Source organism: Sciurus carolinensis, chromosome 3 (genome assembly GCF_902686445.1).
Source record: "Sciurus carolinensis chromosome 3, mSciCar1.2, whole genome shotgun sequence".
NCBI lineage: Eukaryota > Metazoa > Chordata > Mammalia > Rodentia > Sciuridae > Sciurus > Sciurus carolinensis.
This window is the reverse complement of record NC_062215.1, coordinates 158,146,128-158,171,609: the sequence shown is the minus strand read 5'-3', so window position 1 is coordinate 158,171,609 and position 25,482 is coordinate 158,146,128. Positions and strand designations below refer to the sequence as shown.

Sequence of the window (25,482 nt, the reverse complement as noted above, 5' to 3'; positions counted from 1 at the left end):
ATTCGGTCCTTGAGGAGAACATCTTTTCCCAGTACACAATGTCAGGACTTTACTAGGAGAAAGTCTCTTCTGTCTTCATCCTGCCTTCACTTCAAATCAGATCTTTGGCACAGCAGCCATCTTGTGTCTGGAATGAATAAAACCAACATACAGGATGTCAGAGCGGGAAGTGGGCAGCGGTAGGCAGCTAAACTAATGTCTTCAACCACCATCTTAAAGTTTCTTACTCTGTAAGAAAATATGATCTTGTATCTGTATAAACTATGGTATTTTTAAAAATTTGTAACTACTCAATGGACTGATGCATAATGATTCTAAAATATTTTTTCTTGTATAAGAAGGAGGATATGAGGTAAGTGTTAGGCAGGAAGATGCTGTGCATATTTGTAAGAGAATTTTCAGATTCATGGGTACTAGGGATGGAACCCAGTACCTCACATGTGCTAGGCAAGTGTTCTACCACTGAGCTACAATCCCAGCCCTGTATCTGAGAGGTTTTAGCAGATATTGCTTTGTGTTATTCCTAATGAATAATTAGCAATTCTACTCACTCAGTTTGAGATGACAAAGAACATAGTTTTGATAGAGGCATTAATTTTAACTTCCATGTCAGACTAATTACTTACCGACTGACTCCAGGCAATGTCACATTTACTAAAACAATCTTTTGGAAGGAACGGTTGATGATTTGCATGAAAAGTCTTGAGATGATTCGCATTCTATGGCCTTAGTATGGCATTTGTGGAAATTTTTTTAAAGACTAATCAGAGATAAACTTTTGAATGATAAGATAAGAAAGCATCAATTAAATAATTGATGTTTAATTTTTACTCTGGAATATTATATTCTCGGCATAATATGAAATCATAATAAATTACCAGTCACTCTTAACTATATAATATTAAACCATACTAACAGATTATGAATATTATATACTATTAAACCAGTTACAGGGGGAAAAATCAAGAAAGAAACTAATAATATCTATGTCAACATGTTGAAAGTGTTTCTCTTTCAATGTTAGGATTCAATGGTTATTGCTTTTTTCTGCATTTTTCAAATTTCTGTAATGAACATCTATCATGTAGTGAAGCATTTTATGAAGTATCTTGGTGATTAACAGTATAGCTGTAATTCAGCATTGAAAATATATCTGAGTAAACCATTTTTATTGACTAATTTTTCATCAACAAGTAGTTTGCCAACAAATCTTTTTGTTTATTCACTACAGAAATTCTAAATGGTGGAGTCTACGTAGACCAGAACAAATTCCTTTGTTATGCAGACACCATTCATTGGCAAGATATTGTTAGAAATCCATGGCCTTCTAACTTGACTCTGGTATCAACAAATGGAAGCTCAGGATGTGAGTACCATTATCTATTTTATATCTCAAAATGTTCTTCTGTCGTGTGAAAATGAACAACTTATTTTTATCATGCCATTAATAATATTTTGAACTTGGATTGCATCCATTGAAATATTCATTTATATATGATAAGAACATATGGTTGTCAATCTTTTACTTCTAATTAATTTTCTATTTTGCAATGATGGTTTCCCTTCACAAATTCTCATTCTCTTGCCATGGTTCCTCATTGCACAATCTGAATCATTGAGTCTTATTTCCAGTGTCCAAACATGGCTGTCATTGTCCACAAACTTTAAGGCTGATGTCTACTAGCCTACTACTGCTTCAACTTCTATGACTCCCACCACAGAGTGAAAGGTAGTGGAATAAAAATTTACCTTCCTATTCATGTTTATCAAGCAAAAAAAAAAAAAAAAAATCTAGTGAAGATTTTAGAATTCCCAAGCATTCATTTATCTCTAATGCCTTTATGTTAATACTTTATGAAAATTTCACACAGTACAATGAGTATAAATATAGATTTCATCTAAAAGAAACATATTTACATTCTGATTTTTGTCCTAGGTTAATAATCTTCTTAATTCCCCATTTAAAAATGCATATTGTTTACATCACAGAGGATTTCTCAGATTTAAAGTATGTAACAATTCTAAATCATAAGTAAGTAACATTTGCACTGTCATTAAAACCTTTGCAAATTATTCTTTCTGGAATCTATTTCATTTTCATAATGCAGGCTATGTTGTTCCCACATTTATTATTACTGACATTTGAATGAGAACAGAAACTTTATCAAGAATTAACCTGGGTTTTAAATTTCTCAGCGATTATTATATATTCCTCACCTGAAATCATAACTGTCTCCACATAGTTCAATAATTATTTGCTATACGGATTATGTTATGTTGCTTTTGTTGGAAAATCAAACTCCAAGGGACAATTATTAAATTTTATGGTGGTCCTAATAATATAATGTGGAAATATGAATATAATTGATGAAAACTGACAGCTCTGTTTTTAATAAATGGCTAAAACCTTCTTTGAAAAAGTAGGGTAACATCATTTTCTTGTCACCTTAAGTAGAAATTTGTAAAAGATTTTGTCTTTACAGTATTCAAGTTACCTTCTGTGTAAAATTCATGTGAGTAAAAAATTGAATCCCCTTGCACTAACAATGCAAATGAAGCCCTTCAGAAAGGGCTTCTGTTTTCAGTTTTCTCATACTAGGGTAGACCTTATATTGGAGAGGGAGGAAGCATATCAGTTAGATAAGAGGAAGGGCCCATGGACTCCTCTTAGCTCATCAGAATGACTTGCTGTAAGGCATGAATGAGATCAGGCAAGAATAAAACTTGAGACAGAAGCCAAAAGGGAAATGTGCCCATCAGCCTTACAGGATTTGGAGCAGGAAAGGTCTGAGGGGTTTGCTGTACTTTCACAGATGGTATCTCTTTGTGCTGTTCTTTTTTGAAGGCTAATTTGGATGGTTGTGCCTATAATTAGGCAATTGTGGCTGTACTTTTTTTTTTGCATGCAAATAATTGCAGGTGCAAAAATTATGAATGCAAAGTGAGTTCATAACCAATGGTCCTTTGCAAATTAACCACCAATTGTTACCAAAGTTTTATTGCTTACATAGTAGTTCTACTTGCTGACACATGATATGCACTGCATGACACCACACTGATAATAATGAATTGGCTATACTTTGAATATTAGCTTTATCCTGCCTAAGGAAATAAGCCATTCACAAAAAGACAAATACTGTATTTCGAGTAGTGAAACTTAAACCGAATGTAGAATGAGTTGTTAGGGCCTGGAGGCAAGGGTGAATGAAACGGCTCTTGAATGGGTATATAGTTCCAATTTTCCAGATGAAAAAGTTCTTGAGATCCATTGTATGACAATGTAACTATACCTAACATTAATGAACTATACTCATAAAAATGATTGAGCTGGCATTTATTTTTTTTACCAAAATTATGAATAAATAGAAACATTTCTCCATTCAAGTTCAAGATCTCTTAAATTCTATACAAAACCCTTGAAGGGGTCATAGGCCTCCTGGTTAGGAGCTCCTGTGCTTAATTACTCTCCTTGCTTCCAATCCTGATCAATTCACCTGACAAAATGTTTGAAAGAGCTCCGTTCAGTGAAATCTAACCATGACCCTGTCTTAAACCCTGTCACTGTGATTAATATAAGGTCAAGTCTAAACAAAGCCCAATGGCTTAGAATTTTCAGCAAATTCCTGCCTGTTTTTCAACTCTGTGGGTTGAAATCACAACTTCTTTGTGCTTCCCTTTCTCTTATCTTTGCCAGATAGTCTGCTTTAAGTCATCTATCAGGTGTCATCTCCTCTAAGAAGCATTCCCTTCTCCAGGCTAGATTAGGTGTCTTTTCCCTTGAGGTCCCTTAATGACCAAAGATAAAAACTGGCATTTGGTCTTGCATTTTGAAATGGAAACACCTTGTGAACAAGACTGAATACATCGTGTTTTTCTCTGTCATAGCACATATTAGATGGATAACACATTTACTGAAAAAAAAAATAAAAGATAAGTTCATATTTTAGTTCATATAGTTACAAAATACATAAGACTGATAATTTATTAGGGACAATTCTAGTGACTAAGAAATTCATCTGCTAAAGGCTAGTATTCACTCCAAAATGGCCCCAGAAAGGCCCCATCATACAGAAGGGATGAGTGCTGTTTCTCATAGGGCAGAAGAATGGAAAAGAAAAACGCACTCCCACAAACCTTTAGCGCTATGGTAGCATTAATCCATGAGGACAGAGCACCCATCACTTTCTATTGGGCACCACCTCCCAACACTGTTATATTAGGGATTAAGGTTCATCATGAATTTGGAGAAGGACAAAAAGTTCAAACCATAACAGTTTATAAATAGGAAAGTCATATGAATCCATTTTTTTATCTGTCATTTACATAAAAAAGAATGAGTCAGAAGTAAAACCAGAGACAATGAATGGCAATCTATATCTGGGTACTTAATTTAATTTATACTGAAATGAGCTACAAAATTTCTATATTTATGTTCTACTTATATTACAATGCACATGTGTAATAGTTATCAAATAAAATGTGTGCTTTTCCTTTGGTGTTTAATAAGAGACATTAATGTGTTATACTTTTTTAAAAAATTTCTCATTTTATTTATTTATTTATTTATTTATTGTAAACAAATGGGATACATGTTGTTTATCTATTTGTACATGGAGTCAAGGCATACCATTTGTGTAATCATAAATTTACATAGGGTAATGCTGTTTGATTCATTCTGTTAATTTTTTTTCCTTCCCCCCCCACCCCTCCCACCCCTCTTTTCCCTCTATACAGTCCTTCCTTCCTCCATTCTTACCACCCTCCTTATCCCTAACCCTAAACCTAACCCTAACCCTAACGCTAACCCCTCCCATCCCCCCTTTTATGTCCTCATCCGCTTATCAGCGAGATCATTCGTCCTTTAGTTTTTTGAGATTGGCTTATCTCACTTAGCATGATATACTCCAATTTTATCCATTTGCCTGCAAATGCCATAATTTTATCATTCTTCATGGCAGAGTAATATTCCATTGTATATATATGCCACAGTTTCTTTATCCATTCATCAACTGAAGGGCATCTAGGTTGGTTCCACAATCTGGCTATGGTGAATGTGTTATACTTGAGAATATGTACAGATCACACAATTTTGACGTAAGGAATTTGAAAATAGTTGAGTATTAATATTGCAAAATTATTTCTTCATATATGCTTTTTGTGCTGAACTAATTCTTAATACAAAAACAATCTTCTTAAGATCAACCTGACTTTTTGTTGACTTTTGTTTGGGGTAGAGTTAAAACAATAAAGAAAGCATTTGAAATGTCTACCAAAATGATTTGAAATGACACTATTTCTTCAAAAATATGTGATTTAGGAATAATAAACAAGCTGTATTTTCCAGAATGTATTTAACCCAAACTTCAGGAGAGTGAGGGAGATGCGCATGTTTTTTTTTTTAATCGTATTTTTACATACAACCCTGGTCCCATTAAGATGCCACATTCTAACATTCTTACACATGTCCATAAATATGGCTTAATAAATTAAACCTTCAAAGAGTAGTCATCATACAGTGAATGATGTTTCATTTACTTGCAACACTGTAATAACAACCTCCATTACCACAAGAATATCAAAATGATGGAAGTAAGTTGCCCTCTAAAAATCAAGCAAATAGAATTTATCAGAACATTAATATGGAAAAATAGACAATGATATTTCTCAACAGGGAAGATTGTGTAGTTCAGACAATAGATTTTAGACCTACACTGCCTTGTTTGAAACCTGACACTGCTGCTGTCTTGCTCTTTGAACTGGGGCAAGACATTTGTTCTCCCAGTACTTCTGTTTCCTCATCCATATGCGAGAGTGTGGAGAGCTGAGCTGAGCCAGGGCTGAGCTGCCACAAAGGAGTGGTCAACTAGGACAAGCCCACATGAGGTGACAGTGAAGCTTTTAACCCTTAACATGATAGAGTAAGCAAGAAGCTAAACCAGAGATACCACCACCTCCTCCTAGTCTTGTCCTTCTGAGGACATTTCAGGAAAAGTGCAGGAGGAAGGCCTCTGTGAAAGTCCTTCATAAAGCGCCCACTGTAAAGGGCCCCTGGGCTAGGCATGTTGCTGTGCATGAGAATGTGTCTGGCCATGGACCCTGAAGTCTTTGTCTGCAACTCCCTTTAGAGAGACCAGGATACACTGCCTGGGCACTGAGTCTGGCTAACTGGGGAGGAAAGCTTTCCCCAGGAGGCCCACCAGATTAAGTCTTGGTCATAAACCATGTTACAGCCTGAAAAGTCAACACTCCCGGGCAGGAGCTTTTATAGCCACTTCATAGTGTTAGGAGCAACAAAGTGAGTTAACATGTGTCAAAGTCAAAGAGTGGTTTCTTACAGTATAGGAATAAAAGGCCTTCTGATTATGGTTTATATTCTTATGAATTGACCACATATAGACAGAAATGTTGTTAGAATATGACAGTTCTGTTTCCATTACATATTCTTTAGCTAACATTGAATATTTCTGGCTTAGGAGCTTTGGTAACCATAAGGTGGTATCTCATAACTTTATCTCACCAATGCACTGAAACGAACAGACCTTAGATGATCCAGGTTCCACAGGCCTTTTCTGTGGATTCCACAGAATGTACTACACATCTAAACTGTTTTCTCAAACCAAATACCAACCAGTGACTGAGGTAGGACTGGGAATTGGCCCATTCATAAATAGCATCATATTCACAAGCACAGTTCTAGGACTGATCATTTCTTTAAAACAGATGTTCCACCTGCATTAAAATCATTAGCTTTTTAAAAAAAATTTTTACAGACTACATTTTGATTCATTGTACACAAATGGGGTACATCATTTCATTTCCATGGTTGTACATGATGTAGATTCATACCATTCATGTAATCATACATGTACATAGGGTCATGATGTCTGTCTCATTCCACCATTTTTCATACCCCCCTCTCATTTCCTTCTACATAATCCAAAGTTCCTTCATTCTTCTCTCACTCCCCACAACCCCCACCCCTTTTAAAAACTGTGCTTTTATTTTAATAACTTGAACATGTATTAAAAGTTGCCCAGCTTAACTAATCTAATATTGAATGTTTTATCATATATGTATATACATATACATATATATATATCTTTCTTAAACTAGTACAGAATTAAGTCTTAAAAAAGAGTAGAATTAACTTAATTTGCTCCCTTATCAACTTTTGTTACTACTTCATTATTAAAATATTTACATAAAACAAATACTTTTCTAAGCTTGGACTAAGTTTTCTAAGTTTAGTAAAGGTTTAAAAAAATTAGCAATGAGATGAACCCACAGTGCCTTTCAGTACAGCTTCAGTTTTTGTGTCTCATACATATCTAATTTTATGTAAATATATACATGGAATCAAATCACATACTGTTTTTAAAATATTTTTAAAATAAATCCTTAAATTAGGGAAATAGAAAATGTGAAAAACTGGAAAGAATAAATGAATTCATATGAATCTAAAAGGTAGATTTTTGTAAAGGCCTGTAAAATAGTTTCTTCATGAACTTGATTTAATAAAACAAAGAGTTGCATATGAATGCTAGTGCAATTATTCTAAACAAAATATTAGCAAGCAGAATCAGCAGAATTCAGGAATGTATTTTAAAAAATAATATATTAATATTAATTCTATTTTTAATGCTGTTAATGATAAAGTAAGGACTTGTATTCAACCCATACCAGAGAGGGTCCTTCTTGCTATATTTTCAGGGTGAAGACTGCTAGGTCAGCCAAAATTCAGTCTGTGAATAAACCTTCATTTAATAACACTGCCAGAGTAAACTCAGTGTACCTGGTTTTCTCCTTACTCAGTACATAGGGATGAAAGTGCATTTTTTCATTTTTGAACAAATTTTCAAGACAGATTCATATCTTGATCATATGTAATAGGTTCTTCTCAATCAACTTTTTCATCGAATAGTATATTTATATGTAAATTTAAAGTGTAATCCCTGCTTTTTGGAAAGTGATGGGCTATGTCTCAGCAATAATTAGCTTCATCTCCAAGAGAGACAGCACACAACTGTCTCATACGATAGACCTTTCTGAACTTGGCTTAGCCCTCATGTGTTGCATGCTGTATCATTGCAAATAATTGTATGTATGACTACATACAGGTAAACATATCAAAACAAATACAATTGCATACAATAAATACATAAAAATAAGCCTTTTACCTAAATGTCTACACACATATATTCACACATTGGCCTCAAAATCTCGTGATTATCCCCTTCTCTTTTACAAATAACTCACCTCTAATCTGCAAGAAATCCCACAGGCTTCCCACTCTGGCCTTACCCTCTTACTGCTAGCCTCCATCCTTTTTCACCAAGACTCCAGTTGTCACTCTGTGGTAGGCTCTCCCTCATCTGTTCTAGGACCCTCTGTACCTGATTCTTTCAAAATATAAATGAGACTAGTTATTAACATGACTTTATTAATAATAAGAATGGCCCAAATGTTCCTGCCTGTGTCTCTCAGGTGAAGCTATCCCTGAATTCTAAAGACCCTCTGGTCATTTTAAGACCTAAAGGACCAACTCCTTTCTTTTCCTTTAGGTTATTTTCCCTCCTTTTCAGGCCAAAGTTCATTTTTGTGTTCTGTTTCTGAATTATTGGAAACATAAATTTGTTACATAAAGAAGTGTTCACCAGACACAAATATGTCCTGGATCCCTTAGATGAGTCTCATTGATGCATTTCCAAAGCACAGATTCTTTAGTCTCAAATTACACTTTGTCAGTAGTATGCTGGTAAATGGTTAGTAAGTACTCTCCAACAAATAGCAGGGAAAAGTCCCCAATTCATAGTTGATTGATTTCCATAGTAAACATCTTAACATCCTCCCTGTATAGATATCTGTATGGATTTTGGAAGAGATTCTCACATAACACACTGTGTATGTGATAGTTTCACCACAAAGATCCAAGATTTATTAGTTAACTTAATCACATAAGTAATAGTAAAATAGAAAGCTAATAGGACCTAATGAATTTTGATTATATGTTATCTTTGTTTTAGTTGGTTTATTTAATTTAATATAACAAGAGGTCTCAAAATTTCAGGAAATCTGACTATTGACTCTATAAATTTTAGACATGTCTGAATATAAATAGTCTGATAGAGATAATTCTAGCCTATGCCTAATCTAGTTGTATATCATTTCTATGATGATCCAAAGAAAAGATTTGGCTTATGTACAAACATGGTGTGAACTGACTATAGCAACTGGTCTCTTGTGAGCAATTGCTGAATAGAACACACACACACACACACACAGGCACATGCGCACATTTTGAGAAAGAAAAACCTCTTTAGGAACAGGGAAGTTTAGCTCAAAATTTATAAAGGAAAAATATCTGACTCTTCAGGGTCATATTCTGTAACATTTTTCATTTTAACTATTAAATGGTATACTTAGCCTCTGCATGAATGTTAACTTTTGCATTCAAGGTTTCCTTAAGAATAATGGTAGAGTTTGCTTCTGTTTCACAAAAAATCATTAGGTAATGGACCCTTTCAGAATAACAAAAATCTTTGCTCAAAGATTTAACTCCTCTGTACCCCTGAGCATATTGCTTGAGCTCTGGAAATGGAAAAATTGCACTTCCAAGTATTTTTGAATTCAGTTGCCACCCTAGTAACATTAAATCTTCATGACTACTTGTTGTTGGAAGAGAAATTATTTTAACATAAAGTGACCAGCAGGGATGCTGTCTAAGCATGGTGTAGTACCAAACAAGAACAAGGTTCCTTATGTCCTCAGCTAACTACTGGCAATTAACACTTCCAAACTTGGGAATGCATCAGAATCCACTCTGAAAGATTCTGCCTGAATGAATTTTGGTTAGGGATGGAAATTTCACTGTCCTCAAAGTTCTTTTATCGATTAACACAACACAGGCCTAGACTAGGATTTCTGTGCTGGTAAATGGATTAGCAAAGCCTATTATGATGTACAAAATGCTGGCCATATGCTGATGTGGAACATATGAACTTGCTACAAATGAGTCAACTACCAAATCCACGAGTCTTCTTAAATAATGTGTACAATTGTTATATGAAATATCTATGTCACTAATTTCAAAAATAACAATAGCATGCCTTTCAGTGCCTGTGAAGGCCTGGGCATAGTCTATCACCCGTACTTTAAGAACTCTATTTCTCTGATTCTCACATATTGTAAGGTAAGTATTAAGAACCCCATTTAGAGTCTCTACAAACCTCAGCAGTTTGCAGTTTCTAGTGATAGCACATGTGCTCATGTCCAGTGAAAGGAGAAGACATGGAGGTTTTGTGAAATAATGGCTTTCTGGGGCTCATTTGTCCATGTGAAGACAGCCTTTAGATTTTATTATTCCTCTGAAATTCAAAGTTAATTTTAATAAGCTTGTTCACTAATAAAAGTGAATTTTAATTGAAAAATATATATGATGATTCAACTAACATTCACTAATATTATGAAAAAGATTTTTGCACTGTTAGAGTAGACCAAGTAATCAGAAAAATCAGCTTTTCTTTGAAGTAGAAAATTCTAATTTTTTTTTTTTTTATAATGTGAGCTTCTAAATTAGAATTGAAGATTTTGGGAACTTAAAAACTCTTTTCTCGTTACCCTTCCTTGTCCTGAACAACTCTATATTGCACATTTCCTTTAATACTAAATATAAAATATGATTAACTTCACTTTGAACATGTTTTAATTTCAAAATATTTTGTGTCACGAACTATAAAATAAGGGACATCAATGTGATTTGCTTTAAGAAACATGTAGTAACATTCCAATTTTTGAAAATACACACTCTAATATACAGCTTTAAATCATCCTGTTATATGAGGATTTGCAAGGAATCCTAAGCCTGAAAGAGGTTGAAATGCTAGATTAATAAAACTGAGTTACATTTAATCAAAGCAAGAAATATCTTTACTGAATAATATTGCATATTGATTCAATTACTTAGTACCTATCTAATTAATGTGGAGAGTTTTACAAAGCACTCCATAGTTGATTTTTTAAAAATATAAAGCCTTGATTGTATATTTGTTGTTGGCAACAACTGAATAAATTGAACGACAATTACATGACTGCTCAGATCTACCCTCTTCTGTTTCTCTCTGATTCGTTTTCTCTGTAATGGGCAAGAGTGATCATGGCCTGTCCTGCTCTGTAGCCATCACTCACAGATTTTGTTACATGCACACTTTCATCCTTATTTACTAGTGAAAGTGGCTTCATAGAATACATTTCCCAATTAAGTAATATTTAAAGAGCCCTATTTCCCTTTTTTTTTTCTCCAACTCCTCACACTTGAAGAAAGCAAAGAAGCAAAAGGAAGATGATTACATATAAATGAAATATAAATTTAGTGTAGTCATGCAGGTTTCCCTTTTCATAACATTTGCTAAGAAGTTTTGTGTGAGTCTCCCTCTGCTATTGGTGTCCTCTCACTGAACCATGCTTATTTCAAGATGTGCAGCAGAGGTGGGGAGAAACGGTTGGTTTCCTGGGGTGAGGGTCATGGGTGTGGTATATCTGCCCAGAGCTTGGGGACAATGAATATGGGGATCAAGCTGCTAACCAACTTAGCAATCATTCAAGCCTAGATGCTTGCAAGCAGCTGTACGCAACTTCAATTCAATTCTTTGCTGCCTGGCAAGAACAAATTATGTTCTATTTAAAGGTGATTCTTTTGCCAATTGTAGGTGCTCTTTTAAGTAAGGAAGAAAAAATAGGGAGAAAATTATGCAGTGACATTTCTCTTAAAATTCTTAAAATACAAGTAAGGGAAATACATAAAAGAATTACAAATGCTTGAATAAAAAATGCACAAAGGAAAAGCCATCTCAAAAGTAGGTCCTCTGATCAACCACTTTTATTCTCCTATCCCTTCTCATTTTATTGAACAAAGATTTTGATCTAGGTTGTTTATTCAAAAATATTTTCTATAGAATCAATTCAAACTCTATACTTAAGAACTACAATACAGCATTCAACTAGTTACCTAAATTATATGCCAAAGTATGTTTTCCAGAATAAAGAGATTGACTTTGCTAAGAAAACACCAATGATAAATCTAAAAAATTTTAAAGACAATGCAGTGTTGAATAAGCATCACTTCTCCATTTTTAAATTTCATTAAGCTGTATAATTTTAAATATTACATTTTAGTGAAAAGACTTGCTATTTATTTTAAATCAAATAAGTGTCTAAGGGTACTTATAGTTAACTGTTTACTTGACAGGTATCTGTCTGCTTTGGTTCTGTAGTGGAAGATAAATTAATATCATGAAGTTTTATGACATTCTATGAAAGAGCAAATCATTTTTATTAGTACATGTAATGGATCCAGACTTTTTTTAAAAAAAAAAAGAAAGAAAAACATTGTTTTATTGATAACAGATTCAGAGTAAGAGTACGGCACTTTTGAATACTTTTTAAATATGCATATGTGTAATCATAAACACAGAAAAATTAGACATCACTGTTTTTCTTTCTGGTCCTTATCCTTCCTACTGAAACAGTTTACCTGACCCTGTTCCAAGGCAAAGCCCCTGAATCTTCACCTCTGCACAGTGACTCCTCAATTTTTGCTTTACGGGCACCCTAGTGACTGAGAGCAAACTCTGGGTTCAGCTTAAGCAGACAATGTGGGTCTCTGTCTACAGTTGCTTTACTCCTCTGTTCCTCATTTTTCTCACATGAGAATAAGTTGGGGAAATTATTAAAATATTTGAAATAGTGCCTTCCGCATTAGAACTGTTTTACAAATGTTAGTTTTTATTATTTTAAGTCTTTATAATTGAAATCTGTTCCTCCTATAAAAATATTACCATTCTGTGTCCTATCCTAAATATTCTTCTGCCTTTTCTTAACTTTCCATCATCCTTGGTAACCATATGCACCTACTTGTTCATGAGCATAGGCAGTGAGTTGGAGAGGGACAATGTCTTTCATGTTCCCACCATGCACCTGGGGCACTGTCCACTCTGCCCATCGTCATTGGATAAATTCTGCTCATGCATCACACACATTAAAGATTTTTTTTTTAAGTTTTCAATTAGCAATAATCGCGCCTCGGATAAACCTCATTGGCTACGATACTGCCACTGCACAAAGCTACATTAAAGATTTTGACAAGAAACCCCAAATCATCTTTCAAATGCTATGTAAATCATTCCCTAAGTAACTTGAATCAGTGTCTCATTCAACATCCTTGCCTAAGAGTTTCCTGCCTTTCAAAAATCCAATGAACTGTAGTATTTGCACTAATCCCAACACAAACCAGGTCTTACTGTGACATTAAGCTTATTTTCCTATGTGTGTTATAATCTGTTTTGGGTGTTCAGTCCTTCTTTTTCCCAAATACTGCACCATTGCTGGATCTTTTTAGCATAAGTTAGATACTTGGTTGTATTGGTTAAGAGTGTTATCTCTAGAGCTAATATGCATGGGCTCCTCTCCCAGGATTTTTACTTACTGGGTAATATTGTGCAAGTTATTAAACATATTTGGCCTCGTTTTCACAACCTATAGTAGGGTTTTCCTTCAAAGGATACCATGAGAAATGGATTGCCTAAAACCATACTTCACATATAACAACTTTTCAATATGTCTAAGCTATGATTAATACTTTAATTTGTTAGCTGACAAGGATTTTGATTCTATCTGAAGAACTTTCATGTTGGACAATTGCAAGACAAAAGTACTTTTCAGAAAAGTATGCTGAACGATAGGCAGTTGGACTGATATTTAATCATAAATAGTTTGCAATAGAATACAACAAATGTATATGCAGTGATTTGCACACTCTCTTTTTTCTTATAAATGATAATTTAATTTTGAGGTCAGTCTACTTGTACATCTAGAAGAAATTCCACTGAAATAGCTTGTTGATGGAATTGGGTTATAAAAATATATTATAAATCCATTATCATTGAAGTTTGGTTTTTGTGTATGAACTTCAAAGTTGAATTAATAAAAACATTCTATACCTCGGAATTTTTGACTTATTATTTACTATAATTCCTTTTGGGTCAATTACTTTTAACCTCCATCAGTGTTAAAATCACATTTTCATTCCTCAGGCTTACAGCAGCATTTTAGAAATGTGCTCCTATTTGTTAATGTTGATTGGTTTTATTTTAAGTGTGAAGACTTAGAGTTACACATATGCACACACAAAAAGAGAGAGAGAGAAAAGGAAGGAGAGGAAAAAAATGGAAGTAACACAAGATGAGACTTCTGGCTGCCATACCTCAGAAGAGTTTGTTTAATATAGTGCCATAGAGTCACCTAATCTTTTGCCATTTGTTACCCATTTTTCTTTGTTATCTGTCTCAGAGATGTCTCATCTCCACAACTAGCTGCTACAGGCCAGCAATCTGTAACAGAAACTCAGTCTCAATCTCAGATATAATAAAAAAGGGAGGCTCCAAGATTAATGGCCCCAGCCATAATTATAAAGTCCCAAACCACAGACATTATAAGACCTTTCAAAATTTACTCAGGGTTGAAGAAGCTATTGTTAGTGCTATGGTGTGAAAATATGGGCCTCTTAGAAGAAATGTTGCTTTATTCAATCTGAGAAGTCTATTGTGTTTTAAGCACTGTTAGAAACTGTAAGAAGAACTGGCTCTTTCCTTTAAGGAACTTGTAATAATTTCGTCCATCTCAGTTTCCTCATGATAACATTCTTTACTTCTTAATTCATAGAGCAGAGGAGATAAATCTATTCTTGGATCTGTCAAGTGGATGAAAATAGGTAGCTCATGGAGACTCCCCTGCACATGGGTTATAGCCATTCCTTTATGCTCATGGGGAAATGGAGTTAATACATTGGTTCTCAAGCACTGAGGACTGAGAAGGACAAAGATAACAATTATAGGAATATCCACAATTTTTCTTCCTCACACTCTCAAACATTCTGTCTCCCTAACCCTTTCATCCCATCAAAGTGTCCTGCCTCCTACACACATACACATATGTGCGCACACACACACGCACATACACATGTGCACATGCACAAATTATTCCTAGGATGTTATAGTCACCTTCAGGATACATATGTGGGCAGAGAATTATTTATACCAGAGAGTCAAATGGAATAAAAATGTATATTTAGAGAGAATGTCTGAGTCCATCACTCATATAGCAATGATACAATAGAGCTAGGGGTAGGAGGGTGAAGTTTCATGACAGGAGATCAGGAAGAGAGACAGCTTGGGGGTGGAGTGGTGGTGGGTGACAGACTTCAGAGAAGAAGTTTACAGCTGTTGCCATAGGCAATGCTTTGGAACGCATTTAATGTCCTTTTGAAAGAAGTCAATTTCGTTTGGTTTACATTTTGACTGTTAAACCGCATTTCTTGAATGTGACACCACTCTCAGAAATGGACGTGTAGGTGGTTACGGCCGCTCAAGGATCCATTGATGTTGACTAGCAATCTTACAGACAAAGGCTGGGCAGGGGGCAGAGACCCTGGCATCAGGAACATCAACTCATCTAAAGGTTTGCTCCAACCTGGGTTCTGTCTCCCTCTCTGGAACAAACCTTGAAATTCACTCCCTGTGCTCGCTCTTCCCCTCCACGTGCACCTCCTTGGAGTTTGCAAGAGAGTAATTCCAGTAGCAGAGTGTGTCCCTGGATGGGTTCTAAGTCACATTCTTGCCAGGACTGCGGCTCTTCCTGCTTTTTCAAAGCACACAAAACCCCTTTGAAACCCACTTGCCCTTATTTGCCAAAACTGCCAAAGCCCCAAAATGTCACACCTCCCTGCCTTTCTATTACTTGACCTATGGTAATTCATGGTTTCAACCTGTCATAAACATTTCTGTCTCCAAGATACACAATGTATATGCTGTATCATTTCTTCTCAATCTCTCCAGCTCTTTATTTCTCTTTGCTTTCTTCTAATATCTTTATATAGTGTTGAGGTGGAGGGATAAGGGAGCTAACATTGACTGATGCTTATTACTTGCCAGAATTTTATATGTTATTCCACTTAGTAACACCTTCCCTGTGTATGAAGTAGGTGTCATCAGCTGTATTTTATTAATGATTAAGTCAGCCCTTACGTAGTTCCTTGTTCAAGATCCCAATGATGATAAATAATGAAGACTGAAGCTTTATTTAAAACATGATTTCAAAACTGCTCTTTACTACTTTTTACCAGCACTTAGTGAAATTTTATATTTTCTACTTTTTACCATCAGTTGCTTCTCTAAGTGTTTCATTTATATGGACACTTAGGAAAGTAGTTGACAATATTATAAATTGGTTACGTCCTCAATAGTATTTTGACAATTTTAGTTTCTCTAAACTGTGGGCTGTAATTTCCTATCACATTCTCCTTTGGAAATACATGCCAAATACTAAAATGTGTTTATATTTAATTGACATTTATTTTAGACCCATTTACTGCTGTGCCTTAATAAACAAAATAGAATCAAAGTAATTGCCAATTAGAAATGAAAAAAATGGGCAAGAACAAACATTTGACTAGTGAACATGCTATGCATCAAGAAGGGCTGACATACTATAAAGGACAATTCTTTGGCTTCACTTAAAAAATTATTTACATTTTCTTACTTTCAGAATAAGACAAGTAATGAATGCACATATGTTGCAAATTCAAAGAGATGTGTAAAACACATAGGCCACTGTGTCGAATATGCTCCATAAAGTGAGACTATACAGTGAGGAGAACAAGGTGGATAGTGTTGTCTAGATTGCATAGTGCAAGGTGGTGTTGGTCTAAGGTGAACACTTCAATTCAAAGAACAAAAGCAAAATCAAAGTGAGAGAAGTTAATTAACCTGCCTGAGGAATAACATGCCCAATAGCAGAGTGATAATTGAAATTCTGACATGTCTCATCCAGACAGACTTTGTGTGTATGTGTGTATCTGTTGGTATTTACATGAATTATTGATTAGAGCTACAAATGCAGGAATTTACATGGATGCTATTAAACTTCACATTTTTAGTTTTGGTTCATGATCTCATTGACCAAATCCCCTTAAAATTTGAACAATATTCTGCATAAGAGCATTTGCTATCCCCTTTCAGGTTTGTGTGATTTGCAAATATGGTAAGCATATTTCAAATGTTTTATCCAACTTGGTGATAAAAAGATCAAATATGATAGATGTGTATGGAGACCTCTGGAACTTGCTGGAGACAGCACATTGATCCTTTCATCACCTGTTCTGATATATGTGCTACTCATCTATAATCTATACAACCACCCAGGTCCCATGAGTACTTTCAAGGAGGAAATAATGAAAGACATCATCCAATTATAATATCCAAATCATCTTTCAACAAGCTGTGGATCTTCTGAAAAACAGGCATGAAATTAGTAACATTTTCTTAATTTTATTTAAAAATAGGTATTGATCTATATTCTCCAGCAAAAATACCCCATAAAGCAAAATAGCTCATTGAATTGTGGAATGTCTATCTGATAGAAGGTAAATCCACTGAAAGAAATAAAAATCATATTGGTTTAAAGTGACTGAAAAATGTTTAGGATAAAATGTAAAGTGAAAATACATCACAAAACTACATAAAATATTCTATTTTAAAACTACATTTACTTCAAAAACATAAAAAAATCAGAGTGCAAATGTTATGAATGATTTTTATTTTCTTTTATATTTTCCTGCATTTCGATATGGCCTAAGATCACTATGGTTATATTGAGAATATACTGTAAAGGGCTCAGAGAGGAAGCTAGGACATCAAGTAGGTTATTGCATTAATCTAAGCAAGACATGATTATAACCTATCTTATGATGAAAATGGAGCAGATGGTGAGAAATGATTGAATACTAGACACATTTTGAAGTTGGGGACAATTGGATTTATTAATGAATTTGGAGCCAAGTTGTCAAAGAATAAAAATAAAGGAGCTAAGGTTAACTACAGATATTTGGCCTGAGCTACTGGGGAGAATTGAGCTGCTGTTGACTGAAATGGGGAAGTCTTTATAGGAATAATGTTTTGGCAGGGTGGGAAGACCAGTGATTCAGTTGTGGATATAAAAAGGTTCAAATGCATACTAATCATACAGGTGGAGAAATTCAATAAGCAGATGGGAGCACAAGCTTGCATTCCACATTGTCTGGGCTATAGATACAAATTTTGTAGGATGTTAGGGTTGTATGAGAATTAAATGAGTTAATGTAGGTGAAATGCTTACAATATCCCACCACATATGGCTGAACAGGTTGCACATTTAAATCTGTAAGGGGTATCATGTAGATAGATTATACTCTGAAGGATGCCCCTGGATGCTCTCAGTGGCCCTGGAGGGTTTATAGTAAGTGCTATTATTTGTTACTGTAGATTGCAAGCAGCAGCCTCATCTTAATGTATTCAATAAGTCTGCTGGTAGGGTTTTTCAATTTGTTCAGATCCCTTATCTATATGTTCATAAATGCATTTGACATTGATTGAAGTTAATTCTGTTCTATGGTAGGTGAAATTCTTATACTCTACATCATACTAACAGCTATAAAGTAAAAATTAATGCTTTTTTAATTGTTTGATTTATTATAAAAGTGATCTATTTTACATCACTTTTATATCACATATAAAATTTTTATTTTCTCAGGAAAAATTTCATTTTTCCTTCTAACATTTAGTCACTTCATGTTATTAGGAGCATGACTTTTCTAAAAAGTGTTTGGGTCCTTTAATATTATTCTCTTTGAAGTTAATTTCTAGTGGTTATAGTAGCTTAAAGAAATTTGAATGTGTGCTGAGAGCAATGTAGTATACCTAGGACAGTAATATCACAGATATTTGCATTCATTCAGAAAAGTTATTCCTTTCGTCTGTTTATGTCTATTTTGTCTTTACCATAATATATGTTAGATTACTTCTATCAGTGATTCTTATGATCACAGGAGTCTACAAAGAAATGCAATAATCAGCAATCTTTGGTTCCAAATATATGATTATCAATTTTGTTTTTGACTGTGGAATTTGTGTTGATCTGGCTATTCCACTTGAATCTATCTATAACAATATGCCTAAGCTCAACATGCTAATAATTGGTTGCCTCTATTCATGATTTAACAGGTTTTGAACAATGGCACTTTTGTAGATTTCCCCACCTTATCCTACCTGGCTATCCTTCTATACTTGGAATTTCTGTCATTTTCATTTCTCCTTGGAATTGATTTGTATGGTCAGATGGGCTCAGGAAGAATGACAATTTACAGAGGGCTCAGTCTTTTCCAATCTTTGCACAACTCTGTGCCACAGTAACTGGTCTGTCCTTTAGCTATCCCATTTGAAACTCTGTCTGAGGTGGTGCTGGGGAAGATATTGTGTGCTCTGGCAGTCCTTGATTAGCAGCAGGGAGTCGGGCTGCTGTGGTAGAGTGAATAGAAGTGTTGCAGGCTAAATTTGATATATTTCACACTTCTGCTCAAAATTTATCTTCATCACATGAGTACATATGCTTTTTTAAATCCTTGTGCCATCGATTGCTTGACCAAATAGCAGGATGGTATCTGTAGAAAAATCTAGTTTAACAAGGTTCACAATACCTATTTTTGTTTCAGTACAGTAACTACTTAAAATATTTTTAATTACTAACCCCTTATTAAATATATAATGAGATGAAAATTTCCTACAATATACTTTTTAAAAATTACCTTTATCTTCCTAAGCAAGTGAAAATACCTGCTCATCTTTTTCTGACAATCAAAATGTATAAAAGTTAAAGTTCCTATTCAATAATAAATTTTTAAAATAAGAGGGAAGATAGGAAAATTGAATTGAGACTGAAAGCCAAAGTAAAGTCAATTTAAATAACAAAAGTGGGGGATGAATAAACATAGGACAATAGGGACTGTGAGGGAAGAACAAGGGAACTATGAACATCTGATAAAGAAGAGCAACTCCGCATTACAATGTCATTAACTCCTACTAATATGTCATTTGCTGGAATCCTATTGAGACTATTATATATGAGTGGTTTATAATAATTTAAATTTGAGTAAAACTATGTATCTGCTGAAGAAAAAGTACAATTTGATAGAAATTTGTCCACAAATCAAGGTGTAAACAGCAGGACACGAGAGACTGTTAGATCTCAACATTAAGTCTGAGAGTTTAGATATCCAGCATCTGATCACATCTAACACTTAAATATTACTTCTAGAGGTAGCCAAGGTACTAACCAAGTTTGAATTATATGCCAAGTTCTAATCTGTTTATACTCTCTCGTTTTGGATCTATTAGCATCAGAATCCCTTGTACTGCTTTTTGAAAAATATGGATTCCTATACTTCACCCAGGACTATAAAACGAGCATCTTGCACAGGCTACTCAGTTGTCTATACTAACTTTTGGGAACCATGGCACAAAACCGGTTTCTATACTGCAGGTCAAATCATATCATTTCAATGCTCGAAACTTTGGCCAATCCCATAATATGTGTGTGCAGTGAACTCCAGCTGGATAGAAGGCTTCCAGCTCGCAATGTTAACTCAAACTCCAGCTACTAAGACTCCTGCAAATTGTCCTCAGGAAACTGTGAACTATACATTATGGCTGTAAAGAGCCGTGCTCGTCCAGGCCTCTGTGGAACTGCTTGGGTTAATCCTCAGGCCTGGAAAATTCTTCTCCTCTCTTCTCTACTGGACAAAGTGGGCATCATGTCTGCTTGAAATGTGTGCCCTTCCACAGAGCCTTTCTCAGCTCCTTCCTCTTCACTTATGCATACCTGCGTTTTACTACATTTTATGGTTAGCAAGGCTACCTCCTTATTTCCCTATTTCCTGTGCCCTGAAAGCTCCTAGAGGGCAAGACACTGACTTCTTCATATTTTATCCCCCCACCAAGAATCCAGACTGGTTTAATGTAGGCCTTCAGTAAATGTTCCATGCCTTCTTTTGAATTATATGCTCATGAAAAAGATATTATTTTCTCACTTCTTTCCCCAATAAAAGCCATTTTAAGAGGTCAAGAGTGCCAACTTTTAAAAGGATTGAAAGAAGTATCCAGGGATATAACTGCACTGCCTCTAGCTGGAGGCAGTTTTAGGATATAATCTTTTACGGTTGCCAGTGACTTCCTATTTTGTAACTCTTCAACTGTCCAGGCCTATTACTTGCAGAAAGCATTACAGAGGTAGATATTGAATCTCATCTCTCCTGTCAGGCGGTCACACAAACAAGCAAAACTTCTAGCATGAATTTATGACTCTCGAAAATATAAAAGCAGCTCAAGGACTCTACTTTCTAAAAAAGAATGCAAAAGATACATTTTTAGTAACATCTGCTGGACAAGCATAAAAGATGAACTTAGTCCTATTTGCTAACTCCATGATGAATAATGTACTGTCAAAGCAGAAGGGGTTGCTTGTGAATTGAAATAATGCTGATATGGAATAATCAGAACTTATTTTAAACATTAATATAGTTACCAACCAAACAGAAACATTGGTATAAAATTCTGTTTTTTAAAATTTTATCTCTTTGGTTGAGTCATAATGACAGCAGATATTAATTTAAATAGCTCTGCTCTCACTAAGCCATATGGAAATGTCAGATTCTTCATTTTTAAGTGAAAAAGTGGCATATTTTTTCACATAGCTTTAAGAGAATTATTGCAATAAACAATGGAAAATAGTCATAGAACAGGTTGAGACAGGGAAATGGACAGATTTGGACAGCACTGGCGAAGTCCCAAAATACTGTTCCCATTTTTATACTCTAATATCTGATGAGTTTTTCTCTTTTCAGTCCTCATTTATAAAACCTTGAGAAGTAGCTTATAAGACTAATTTACACTAAAATACTAGTGACATGTGTGGTATGGTTTCCTCATGAAATCAGGGCTACTGAAAATACTGTATACCTGAGAACAGAGAGCAGGAAAAATGTCCTCAATAAGAAATTGGACACTGAGCCAGTGTGGCGGCACATACCTGTAATCCCAGGGACTCAGGAGGCTGAGGCAGGAAAGTTGTAAGTTCAAAACCAGCCTCAGCAATTTAATGAGGCCCTAAGCAACTTGGTGAGAACTTGTCTCAAAATAAAAAAATAAAACAAAAAGGGAAGCTGGGGATGTAGTTTGGTGGTAAAGTGCATCTGGGTTCAATCCTGGGTGGGGGTTGGGGAGGGAGAGAGAAGAAAGAAAAGAAAAAGGAAAGAAATGAGACATTTATATTTCTGTTAGGAGACAAACAAGGGGCCTTTCAGATTCCATAACTGTCCTCTCCACTGAAATGCTCAGGGGCAATCTCATTCAAGATGATGCAAAGATAAATCATTATGTTAAGAATACAGCAGAATTCTGAGCCATAGGCAATGTATTGGGGTGATCTCACTCAAAGTGGCCTTGTCTATGTTTTCTTACCTGAGTTAGAATTCTGTTAAAATGTAGATTTGTTGGCTTTTCCCCTTAATCCCATGGACAATAAACAAAATACAGAATAGTCAAAACTTTTTCCTTTCAGTATGATGTGGAATTAATTCTAAACTCTCTGAGGATGGTAGCCATGTCTGTTTCAGCTCAATATTTTATCTCTAATACTTAACATTATACCTAATACACAGAACAATAAAGGTGCTTATGAAGTAATTAGGAGGAGATAGATGGAAGCAAAGCTGATAGAAATTGTTGTTTTTCCTGTGTAAGACAGATAATTGCTATGGAAACAGCAAGTTTTTACCCCATCATCTCTTTGATACTTTTTGTGCAGCAGAAATGGTGGAAACAAAAGGCTAAAAAGCTTTAAAGCATTTAACTATAATATTCCATAGGACTGCACTGGCCAATTATCCATAAATATCAAATTAAGGTGGCAGGTCTGAAAGTGTAGTAAATGGTGAATTCCTGTCCAGAGATGTTGTGATATTGAGTTTATTGCAACAACTCTATGAAAACAGTGTTGATGCATGCATCCTATATTGCACCATTTTGAAGATCAAAGCTGAACTGAACACCTGGTCAGATTCAAAAAGAGTCAAAGCTCCAGAGAGACAGTTAAATCAAGGTAGGACAGGCCAAGCAACAGCTTATAGAAGCACATGCCGGTCAAGTCCCTCCTCTGTCTTGGTGGTAATGGATTCTTAAATGTATGGACCAAGGGACTGTCTCCTCTTAGTTCCCAAAGTGTGTGGAAGGAAGAGAAGATACTGTTAAAATCTGGGAAGAGAAGCAACTGCTGGAGGCATCTTTTTATACCAGTAATAATATTTTTGTTGAAATACAGATGAGAAATGGAAACTAAACCAAAATCTCATAGCAGCAAGTAGACAGGGTTAAGACTTTGAGTGCATGTTCCATGTCACTCATTTCTAAATAAGTGAGCTTGACTCCAATATGTCAAAAATGATGAACAATATTTCAAGAAATACACCCTTTAAAAAATATCACATTACTTTAACTAAATACATTATTTTAACTAATGCAAACATAAACATTATACATATTTATGGACCTTTTATGTCAAATCTGAGAACCTATCTCTGGGTGATGAATTGAAACTTGAAAAATAAAAAGTAAAAAATTTTAATCCTGTCAAAAGTAAATATTGGGAGAGTTAAAGTATCTTTTACTAGTGTATCTTATCTGTTTCTCTGTTTTTCCTTCTTTTATTTATCCAACTAGATAGAATTCTGACCATAAAGAATAAATCTAAATATTTTATTAGCTCAAACACAATTAAAGAAGACATAGATTAAATGGTAGGTCATCCTGTGCTCCAGATATTTTGAATTTACAAACCACTTGGTGGGTATATTCACAGAATTTCAACCTATCTAAGAAGGCACATTAACATTAGATACTTTCTCATAAAAAAGTTTTGTTCTTCAAAAAGTTTTCCTTGCTTCCCAGTTTGTCTCACAGTCCTTTCTAATTTCCGCTGGTATAAATCAATTTAGATTTATTAGCATGGTACAAAGGAACTCCAGTAAGTTTTTAATAATAATTATCATTATCACTGATTAAAGTTATATTGTTCAGGCCAGATGGAGTCCTTTTCCTGTCAGCTAGAATGAGCTTGCATTATGTAGTTATAATGTGTTTAGATCTAAATAAACAGATGGCAGAGTGACAGGATATTACACACTGGTGATGTCAGTAGCAGCGATCACAAACAGAACTGCTTTAAATAAATTCTGCTGTAGCAAGGATCCCCATACTTTTGAAGAGATGACTTGAATTAATCCTAACCATGTATTGAATTGGAAACACAACTGTTCCCTTCTAAGGGGAGATCATCGGGACGGGCTAAAGCCAACCCAGAGAAAGTGTCCACTGAATCTGTATTATAACTCTGAAGGCATTTATCATTTGGGGTTCACTCAGGCAATTTCACTGCAAGGGGAAAAACCTCCAAGGAGTAAGAGTGTTCAAGCTGAGTATTTAAAAACCATGTGGCAAGGGAGGATGGAAATATTTGTTAAACTCTATTTGATAATTTTCACAATAGAGCTCACTTTATTAGACACTTTGAATTCACAATTAATACTTGAAGTTAACAGAGGTTTAATAAGAACCTTATTATAGAATAGTTTTGTCTTTAGTAGACTTTCATGTATATTTTTCATTCTAAAAAATAATCCATGTGCCCAAATTTAGAATGAAATTCAGAAGTCAGCTTCACACAAAGTCATTTTTACATGATCTCTTCTAGATAATATTTTTTAAAATTTTATTTGTTCTGAGTAGTTGTACATGACAGTAGAATGCATTTATACATTTTGATAGATCATACATAAATGGAGTGTAGTCTTTCATTTTTCTGATTATACATATTGGGTCATGCAGTCATACATGTACATGAGATAGTAATGTCATTTCTTCCTTCATACCCCTTCCCCACCCTTCACTCCCCTCTACCTAAAATAAAGTAACTCTATTCTTCCCTATCCTCCCCCTTATTGTGAATTAGCATCCACATCTTCTAGCTAATATTTTTATTGTTGAGTCTATGGTTATTTCTCTGTGGGACAACTATGTTTGTTGAGGCTGATATCCACTGTAGACAAAGATGCCACCATAGAAGTTAAAGGTCAATATTTGAAAATGCATATAGTATCAATAAAAATTGTGAAAGCATGTATTAAATAACTGAAATTGTTTTCTAAAAAATTTAGCTCTTTTAAATGCTTAATTTTGCCTTTTATTCTGATGTTTTGTCATGTGTTTTAAAGAATATATTCTGGCTTTCATAGACTTGATTTCTTTTTAACTATAAACTTAATTTGTAATATCTATTGGAATCAATAAGCTCTGAACTTTGGAAATTATACCAAATAGAATAGATCAATACAATAAAATTCTTCAACAAAGTGAAACTTATTTAATATAACGATTTACTTCTGACTTTCTGGGAAAATTTACAAATTCATTCATTTCTTTTCATATACAATGTTGAGAAGATTTTGAATACCAGGAGATTGCACTTCAGTTTTGCATATATTGAACATTCAAGTTTTACTATGTAAGT

At 34.6% G+C, this 25,482-nt stretch overlaps 2 protein-coding genes and 1 pseudogene across 6 annotated transcripts in view; 1 reads left to right on the top strand and 2 right to left on the bottom strand.

Annotated features, from left to right (window-relative positions):
- The window catches only part of LOC124981330 (max-like protein X), a 69,745-nt gene extending 69,027 nt beyond the window's left edge, over positions 1–718 (bottom strand). The window contains 1 exon segment of the mRNA XM_047547632.1: positions 627–718. Coding sequence (XP_047403588.1) covers positions 627–718 — 92 coding nt within the window.
- Erbb4 (erb-b2 receptor tyrosine kinase 4) overlaps positions 1–25,482 on the top strand; it is a 1,062,955-nt gene that overhangs the window by 725,574 nt on the left and 311,899 nt on the right. For all 5 annotated transcript variants that reach the window (XM_047545016.1, XM_047545015.1, XM_047545020.1 and 2 more), the window contains exon 4: positions 1,232–1,366. In XM_047545016.1, the coding sequence (XP_047400972.1) occupies positions 1,232–1,366 (135 nt within the window). The remainder of the gene's footprint in view (positions 1–1,231; positions 1,367–25,482) is intronic.
- On the bottom strand, positions 12,991–13,121 carry LOC124981607 (uncharacterized; annotated as a pseudogene).